Genomic DNA, 9,884 nt, shown 5'->3' with positions numbered 1-9,884 from the left:
GCAGCAAGAAGTGGTATGGGTGACACCCTGGGACAGGAATAGACCAATATCCCAGCATGGTGCTAGCAGACATTGTTTATTGGAAGAAACATGAAAGTGAAGTCCTTTATCACCTAGGGCCATGGCCTTTTTATTTATTTATTTTATTTATTTATTTTGCACAACCATTGGTGGTACTAGTGGTTTCCTGGCTAGCAGCCAGTTTCAATTACCTTCTGCTCTAAATCCTGCCACTGTAGGGGAAGTTAGTCACCTAATTTCCAATGCTAATCATTTGTGTAGTGTTGCTATGCAGCTGTTAAACAGTTGCTATGCTCCTTTTCAGAGATGGGTGTACTTCAGTGGGAGGGGAAGTAATTCTTGTCTGCCACATATTGTATTGCTCAAAGGTGGCTGGGAACAATAATTATGGCAATGATCCTTTATTTATACTGCACACAGTAATGAGCACTCTCTCATTCTTACCCTCTAGCACAGAGAAGGCAGCTGGCTTGCCTTTGTAGAGGGTTATATGACCCTGCTGGACAAGCCAGTGGAATGGATGTGCCCCAGGGGCAAAAATATCCTGAAAAAGAAAAAATAAGGCAGAATCAGCAGACTCTTTCAAGGTCAGGACTAGAGGGCAAATTCTACCCAGGATTTACCATATCCTGAAACAGGCAATGCACAAACCCTCAGGCTTTGAGAAACTCTAAGAGTAGTGATTTTTCTCAGAGCTCCTTGCAGCCTGCTAGGAGTTCTCTTCTTGACCTGCTGAACTCCCAGATTCTGCTGTGGAATTTGCTTGGATAATTCTTACTCAGCAGGCTAGTAACCAATCACCAGTTAGCTTGATATGAACCAAGAGCTGCAAACAATCTACCTGTGGGACAGGGGCCTCCGGTCTTGTCCAGGATGGGAACACTGGCAATGGTGGACCCCAGTGTGCAGTAGAACCCTTCTCTGCATTGCCCTGTAGGGGCCTGGAGGCCAGTGGAGTTGCAGTAATGTCCAGGTAGACAGGGGGAGCACTGGGTCTGTGAGAAATCAATGGGAACATTCACATTCTCACTTCTGGAGAGATAGGAAGGAGTACTGCATAAAGGGATCTGGGGGTCATAGTAGATCACAAGCTAAATATGACTGTAACACTGCTGCAAAAAAAGCAAATACCATTCTGGAATGTATTAGCAGGAGTATTGTTAAGCAAGACACGAGAAGTAATTCTTCCACTCTACTCCACGCTGATTAGGCCTCAACTGGAGTATTGTGTCCAGTTCTGGGCACCACATTTCAGGAAACATGTGGACAAACCAGAGAAAGTCCAGAGAAGAGCCAAAAAAATGATTAAAGGTCTAGAAAAAATGACCTATGAGGGAAGATTGAAAAAAACGGAGTTTGTGTAATCCGGAGAAGAGAAGATTGAGAGGGGACATGATGGCAGTTTTCAAGTACATAAAAGGTTGTTACAAGGAGGAGGGAGAAAAATTGTTCTCCTTAACTTCTGAGGATAGGACAGGAAGCAGTGGGCTTAAATTGCAGCAAGGGCGGTTTAGGTTGGACATCAGGAAAAACTTCCTAACTGTCAGGGTGGTTAAGCCCTGGAATAAACTGCCCAGGGAGGCTGTGGAATCTCGATCATTAGAGTTTTTTAAGAGCAGGTTAGACAAACTCCTGTCAGGGATCTTCTAGATGATACAGAGTCCTGCCATGAGCGCAGGGGACTGGACTAGATGACCTTTTGAGGTCCCTTCTAGTCCTATGATTCTATATGAATCTTGCCTCTGCCACTGGAACCTCAGGCAAGTCATGTCATTTCGTTGAGCTTAAGTTCCTCATCTATGCAATGGCAGTAACATTCCCACCTCATAGGGATGCTGAGAGGCTCAGTGAAGTGCTTTGATAGCCTCAGATGCCACAGGCTCTAACTCGGGGATATTGCGGTGTTCTTCTAAGGAAGGATTCAAGTGATTATAAGCATTTAAACAGTCTTCACATGTCTGCTCAGGCAGAGAGGCGCTAGGTGGAGTTAAGCTCTCTAAGTGCAGAAGCAACATTGCTAGTCGCTAGTTCACCCTGTGCATTTTCCTACCTCTGAGCTCAACTTGATTCTGGTGCTGAAGGTTCCCACAGGACAACGCTTGGGGACAGCAGTGCCCTTTGGACAGTAGTGGCCTGGAGGACAAGGGCCAGCCTGACCTGCAATCAACAATAGAGAAAGACGTTCAGCTGATTAAAGGCTATGGATGGAAATGAATATAAAAGGCATTCATTGCTTCTATAATAGCCATGGTCTATTCAAGTCAGCAGCAATTCATCCGTAGATTCCCCACAATTCCTTAATTCTCTCCCACATGGGACAAAGCTGAGCTACCATACAAGGTCACTGAGCCATTGTGGCCTCATAGCTCGAAAAGGTGAGTAGGAATCTGAACTTTGGGGTTCTGCTGCTAGCTCAGGGAGTGAGCGTGATCTAATGATGAGACCAGGGGACTGAGAGGCAGGATACCTGTGCTCTATTCCTAAATCAGGTTTAGAGTGTCTAGTCATTGGGACTGGGAAATAGGACTTGGAACCCAGGAGTCCTGACCTTTAACTATTGCTTTCTGCTGCTGAGGACAGGCTGAGTCATTTACTCACAATTCACACATCTGGGGTTCAAACAGCAAAAGGGGCTTTTGAATGGGGCCAGAAAGGGGAATTCTAAACAAGGCGCTGAACCAGGAACCTGAAAAGAACTAGGCCCAAGGGCTCGACTCTGAAGTGGGCATCACCACAGGGCCACTAGACTGAACACATACAAAAACCAATATTGTTTTAGCAAAGGAAAAAGACAGCACCTTGGAGCCTGGCCTCTGGGTTGGGCCTGTCTGATCCCTGTGCACAGTAGTAGCCTTCCCAGCACTCTCCAGTCACGTCTGTTGCATTATGGTACAGACAGAACTTCCCTCCATCACAAGTCCTGCATCCAGTGCTGTTCTCCAGCCCTCGCTCAGGGCTGTAGGTCCCTGGTGGGCAAGGCTGCCAGTCAAGACCTGTTCCTTTGGGACAGAAGAAGCCTGAAAGGAGAGCACCATCATATTTCTGGGTGGGAGAGAGACCTAAAGATGACAAATCAGTAACTGAGATTCCAGCAATGGGATCCACATGTTTTTATAGATTCACTAGGGTCACTTGGGCTGAAATTGTTGGACTGAGCATGAAGCTGAAGGAACAGAGACAGGACTCATACCCTGGTTGATTTTCCATGGCCCAAGATCTCTCCGGCACACAGGGGCTTAAAGAAAGTCTTTGGAAAGCATGAAACAAACTAGGCATTTAGTGAACACACGACTCACCTTTAGGGCACAATTGTGGCTTCTGAAGAGGGACACAGTATTTACCCTCTGGGCAGGTGTAGCACTCTTCTCCATGTGTCTGTGGCATGTAAGTGCCAGGGGAGCAGGGGATGGGACTCTTGCTTCCCAGGGGACAGGAGTGTCCCACAGGGCATGGAGCTCCTGAGAGGCCATCAGTGGGTGTTGGTGTTCTGGCCCCCGCAATGCAATAAAACCTGGAGTAGCAAGAGCAGAAACAAGAGCCATCAAACACAAACAACCTCGAGTCAAAGAAACAATCCCCCTAAGGACACAGGTGGATAACTGTCTGAGCAGTGAGCGTGAGGAATACTGGATCCTCTTTATACCTAGTGAAGGAGAACTTCTGCAGATCCCAAGCCCTGTGTTGACAACAAAGGCACACTGACTGCAGATAGCTGTTCTTATTCAGGGTCCAAGAGAGTGTGGTCCCTTCAAGTGAATAGTTGTGGGTTATTCATGTCAGACCTATCTCTCATTATAGTGACAGAAGATAAATGTGTACCGTACTGTACTTACCCTGGGCTGCAGTGTCCTGATGGTGCTACCAGTCCAGTGCTATTGCAGTAATGTCCTCCAGGACAAGGCTGGCATCCCAGCAGATTCTTATTCCCTTCGTTGCTGGACCAGGTGCCATGTGGGCATAGAGATGGAGTGAGTGTTCCTGATTAGATAAAGTGCTTCAGAGTCCGCTCAGTATCAACATGGGGAGAAGGCAGCAGACCACACAGAGGGGCATTGAAGTCAGAGTGAACTGGTCATAGACATTCGATTGGCTAAGCCTGATCCAGGAGCAGAGCGAGCCCAACACAGCTTTATCCCACTGAAGTTTATGAAGTGGCTATGGGATAGCATAGGAGTACAGGCTACAGAAAAGGTGAGAGGAAGCTGGTCCAGTTAGGGTGCTAGACTGGGACCTGAGTTCAAGTCCCTACTCTCCCACAAAGCTCCCTGTGTGACCTTAGGCACGTCACTTAGGGTCAGATTGAAGAGTTAGGAGCCCAAATACCTTTAAAAATCTGGGATTTAGCCTCTCTGTGTCTCAGTTCCCCATTTGTAGAATTGGGATAATAGCACTGCCCTACCTCACAGGTGATGATAAATACATTAAAGATTATGAGACATTTAGGTACTATGGTAATGGGGCCATATAAATACTAAGATAGTTAGAGCTAGCAGCTACTGCAGTTCCAGACTCTCTGAGCTGAAGGCACTGTAGGCAACAGTGCTGGGGGAGCTGGAATTCCAGTGTCTCTCTGCAGGAAACACTGCAGGGAAATTCCAGCTCATGCTTCACAGGAATTTAGAAGAATTATGTTTAGAAGAATTATGTACCTGCAAGACAGTAATGCCCAGGAGGACATGGGAGCCCTGTTACTCCATCCATTGGGTCTCTTACTAGGGCATCTCCCTTGCACCAGAATCCTTCAGAGCAGTCCCCTAGAAGGCAGGATACACATTTATACATATAAACGAAATTAAATGAAAATAATGAGGATTTAAATATAAGTTCCAGGACACAGACACAAAGTGGAAGCCTGAGTTGGAGCAGTGATAACTTTCCCTATGCTGATTCATAGAATACCAGGGTTGGAAGGGACCTCAGGAGGTCATCTAGTCCAACCCCCTGCTCAAAGTAGGACCAATCCCCAATTTTTGCCCCAGATCCCTAAATGGCCCCCTCAAGGATTGAACTCATAACCCTGGGTTTAGGGGGGCAATGCTCAAATCGCTGAGCTATCCCTCCCACCCTTGATTCAAAGGGCCATCTCTAGGAATGAAAGGGGAGTGCAATCAAAGTGGTTTGTTCCATCCTTACCTGCTCTGCTGAGCCCAACAGCAAAGGATTTATTGTTACATAGACACCTGCCCATTAGGGTTAGGACTGAAACTATGAACTAATTTCAACTAGGCTACCAAACAGCTATGAGCTTGGGCAGCTACAAGCCCTGGAGACAGTCAAACAGGTATCTTAAAAGTTAAAGCGTCTGCATCTGAGTTCCATTCCCTCCAACCATTCAGCCTGGCAATTTTACTTAATGGAAGGAATATTTCCTTCTTTTTAGGATAATCTGATCAGGAAGGAAAAGGATGGGCCACTTGTTCATTTCAGCCAAATATCCCAAGGCACTTTACAAAGTGGATCTTACCCAAATTTTACATGGGAAAAATGAGGCACCAATAGTGGAATAACTTGATCAAACTCACAAAGTCAGTCAGTACCAGAGTAAGAAATAGAACCCAGGAGTCCTGACTCCCAGTCCTTTGTTCTAATCATGAGGCAACAACACCCCCAACTAGACACACAGAAAATGCTCAGACTGCCCAAGGATGAATGGCAACATACCTGTTGGGGCTGAGAGACCAGGAAGCTCACAGTATTTTCCAGGTGGGCATCTCTGACATTCCTGGATATTTTTCAGCTTCTGCCTGGGACCAAAGGTACCTGGCGGACAGCTGTATTGAGTGCCCTGTTGTATCCCAGGTGGGCAGTAAAAGCCCTGCGGGCATGGGTAAAGGGTGAAATCACTGACTGGCCCTTGGCTGCTGTCACAGTAATAACCTGAAGGGAAGGCAGAGGAAGAAAAATCAGTTTAGTTACTGGGAGATATTAGCTACTAAATATCTACTCATCTATACATGAGAACTCCATCAGGCTCTCTTAGGAGTTCAAAAGCTTCCAATTTGCCATTCAAGGAAGAAATCTATTACTGATCTTTAATTATTATTGATCTCAATTACGCCACTGCTGGAACAGGTAGACAGTTTTCCAACCACTACATATACAAAAGAGATGTCAGAAGCCAGTGGTGAGCAGAGCGTGGGTCACTGGCCATCACAAGAGCACTTACTGATGTTCCCCAAGAGAGCTAGCTGGTCACATGGCGCTGGTTCCTCCTCCTTGCTTCCAGCTGCTACATCCCATTAAAAGAAGGTGAAAATACTCTGCACCTCTCCCTAATGTCACTGTGTCATGTAAGTCAGGGTTGCCTTTGCCACAGGAATGCTCATTGATTGGCAGTGGGAGAGGAGGTGGAGTATGAATGGGGCCGAGAGGTGGTGCATGACACAGAAAATGCAACGGAGCAGGAGGGGGACAGCATGAATGAATCTCAATATTAAGATGTGGCCCGCACTACGAAAGCCCATAAATTGCTGGGCTGTGTTGCAGTGTTGATCCTCCCACAATGAATATGACAAAAACTGCTCCCTTCTGTAGAGCATATCAGATTGGCTCCAGAACAGGATTATATCACACACTAGCAGCTAAATATAACTACACAATCTACATAATCGATATCTCTCCCATGTCTGTGAGTGTCCTGCTGTCGAGGCACTGCAACATAAACTCACGCGACTACCTGAGGGGACTATCTCATGGGTTCATGGCCCCATGTTGTGACTCTAGGCATCCCTGTATTCACACCCTGAACGCTACAAAATATGCCATGTGAGGTACCATTTGAAAACTAACATCACACTGGTTATTAATATGGTAAAGTGTGTGTGTTAATGTTATATGTGAAGTTATGAATTCCCTCTATATCATGTTACTAGAACACGTTTAAGGCCAGAAAGCCTAGGCTAGGTAAAAGTGATAATCTAGCCTGTTCTAGACAAATGAATGTGAGGGTTTACCTCAATTTACATATTAGAGTAAAAAAAAAAAAGCATCAAGCAAATCTGGTCGGGGGTTATCCTGCTCCTGAACTTGAGACACAGAAAATCGGCATGGCACTTGCACCACAGAGACACAGGAGACTGAATCCCCATGAGGCCTTCATGACTTGTAAAACAAAGACATTCCCTTTGGGAATATAAGGAACAGTGGGAGGCTCCATTTTTATCCTTCACCTTAGGAGACAAAGGAATCAAGTGATTTGATCTTTGTGATGGATCCTGGCCGGTAAAAACTGGAAAGGAAACTGTGGGTGAGAGAAACTATCTTGAACAAAGGCTGTAACTTGCTAGATTAAGTTGTTGTCTTTCAGATGTGTGTTTTCACTTTTATTTGCTTGTAACCATTTCTACATGTATCCCTGTTACTTGGTAACACTTAACATATGTCCTTTGTTAGTAAACCTGTTTTATTTTTGCTATAAACCACCTCAGTGTTGTATTTGAAGGGAAAGGTGTGTTTACTCCTATTAAATTAATAAAATGTAATAGACTGACTTTTAAAAGAGCAGCAAATTTAATATCTTCTGTGACTGCACAGTGGTAGGGACTGTGCATTGCAGAGAAGTATCTCTGAGGAGCTTGGGGGCTGGAGTTCATGGATTTTTACCTGCTAGGTGAGGTTTGGGAGGATTTTAGTGGTGAGGAAGACAGACAGTTGTATCAGGGAGCTGACACACAGCCTAATCTCCAGCAAAGCTCATGCATGCTGAGGCATACAGGTAACAGTGGCTCACAGCTCTGGATATCCCCAGCAGTGTGTTACAATGTATCTACAGTTTTGAAAGTACAGTACAAAAAATCTGATCTGTGAACTGTTATCTGTGAGCATCCTCACTTGAAGCAGCAGCAGAATCAAGCCATCTGTGGGGATCACCCCATAGGGATGGGGAAAATCGGTTTGGATAAAGCCATAGTTTTTGCTCATATGCAGAATCAAAGCTGAACCCAAATATTTTTTGTATAGGCTTCAGAAATGTGCTGCTAACTTTACCACTTCTGGTTTCATTTCTGAAGTGCCAATAGAGAGGCCCCTTCTAGTGATATTTCCATATAGGACCAGAAGTTGGTTACCCAGTGAAAGCAGGTTAGAGGTGGATCAGGCCTACCAGGTAGCCCCCTAAATAGAAATCCAGACACTGGAAGGTGGTGAGAGACCACAGGACCTTCCCCCAGAAAGACACTTGTGACCAGGTAAGGAATAGAGATCTCTTGGGGGGAGGTGCATCGCATGGGGGACAAGAGGGAAAGTCACACATACTGGGAAAAAGGGTTGACTATGATTCCAAATTCTTGGATATTTGTCTGGACTGAAGCCCTTCTCTGAACCTCCTGTCTATATCTCCATCACTGAAAGGGAACCACCTCTGGCTTTTCACCACTAAATTAGTGAGTAACACCCTTGCTTGTACCAAGTTCCTGGACAATTCACACATGCCTACGCTCTGTTCCCCAAAAGCCGCTCCCTGTTTCCTTTGGGCTCTCACCCATCTGTGCCCCTGGAATCACTCTTGCCCTCTACTGGATGCTGCGGTTTGCTCTCACGTGCCTTACCTTCCCAGCACTCTCCAGTGGGGGCACTGAGGCCAGAACCTTCACAATAAAATCCAGAAGGACAAAGCTGGCACTGAGAAACCATGCTCTGCCCTAGCAGGTTGGAAAAGGTACCAGGTGGGCAGAGCCTGGGCATTGTTGACCCTGCAGCTGGGAGAAGAAAAGCAAAACATAACAAACTGACTATGAAACAGTCTAAAGGCTGCTGCCTTCAGGAAACAAGGAATGAAGGAGGCCAAACTGACATAGAAATAATAGAGTCAATCTCTTATAAAGCACTTTTCACCCATAGGTCTTGAAGTGCTTTACAAAGCCCCATGTTACAGGTGGGTAATCTGAGTCAGAAAGGGGAAGGGACTTGCTCAAGGCCACACAGCAGAAGAGCCAGGAATAGAACTCAAGTCTCTGATTACCAGGCTGTCCTCTATCCACCAGTCCACTCTGCCTTTCAATATTTTGTTGCAAAATCACTGATCAGCAGGCCAAGCATTCCTGGCTCAGGGCATTCCAGATACTCACTGCAGTAGGTGCCCAGGGGGCAGATATTCCCAGTAGCACCATCCATTGGTTTAGAGCTGGCTGCTCCTCCTGTGCAATAAAACCCAGCCGCACATTTCCCACTGGGTTCAGACAGCCCTGGGGGATGGAAAGGACAAAGGGGCTCAACCTGAGGCATAACGCTGCGACAGTGGGGTGGAAGCAGCAGGAGCACGTGGATCAACAGCCTGCAAGGCAGCAGACTCAAATATTCCCAAGGGGGCAGCATCAGAAGAGATAGCTGAGCCGCATTCTCACACAAGAGCTCTGGCTGGTCCACAGGGCTCAACGAGTCATAAGCAGCTTTGTGCCCCTGAAAAATATGAAGCTAATAACAGCTTGTGTTAAACACACCAAAATGGTGTGGAAAGAACAATAAAAGCAGCTGGGAAAAAATGAACCAAGGACTGTGATAGCAGTATCTCCAGCCCCAGTGGAAGCAGAGAATGAAATGAGTCTGATGGGACATCCTGACCTTTTTGAGCCAAGAAGTTTGGACAGCTGGGCTCAGCTTCAGGACACTTTCAAGTGTTTATCCAGACAAAACCTTATGAGATTTGAACGTTGCTGGCTATAACCACCAGGAGGCTCAGTGACTCACTCAAGGTCACACAGTGAACCTACGGCAGAGTCAGGAATAGACCGTAGGTCCCCGGGCTCCCTAACAGGAACTCAGTGTCAGTTCAGTGGCTGGAGGCAGTGCTGAAATAGCAAACTCACCGGGAAACAAAGACAAATATCTGCACCAAAATTCTCTCCTTCAAACTGCCCCGAGACAGC

General features: G+C 46.2%; 1 protein-coding gene across 1 annotated transcript; it reads right to left on the bottom strand.

The window, feature by feature from the left end:
• Positions 1 to 818: 818 nt before the first annotated feature.
• LOC140901559 (uncharacterized) lies at positions 819 to 9,136 on the bottom strand. Its single transcript, XM_073320603.1, has 9 exons — positions 9,087 to 9,136; positions 8,568 to 8,717; positions 5,683 to 5,898; positions 4,671 to 4,775; positions 3,855 to 3,999; positions 3,318 to 3,532; positions 2,820 to 3,038; positions 2,072 to 2,178; positions 819 to 1,016 (listed from the first exon to the last, which is right to left on the bottom strand). The coding sequence occupies exons 1-9, from the start codon at positions 9,130 to 9,132 to the stop codon at positions 819 to 821; spliced, it is 1,401 nt and encodes a 466-aa protein (XP_073176704.1). The 5' UTR covers positions 9,133 to 9,136.
• Between the last annotated feature and the right edge of the window lie 748 nt (positions 9,137 to 9,884).

This window comes from Lepidochelys kempii, chromosome 22, assembly GCF_965140265.1.
Source record: "Lepidochelys kempii isolate rLepKem1 chromosome 22, rLepKem1.hap2, whole genome shotgun sequence".
In the NCBI taxonomy this organism is placed as follows: Eukaryota; Metazoa; Chordata; order Testudines; family Cheloniidae; genus Lepidochelys; species Lepidochelys kempii.
Note: the sequence above shows the minus strand (reverse complement) of the source record. Positions and strands in the feature narration are given on the sequence as shown.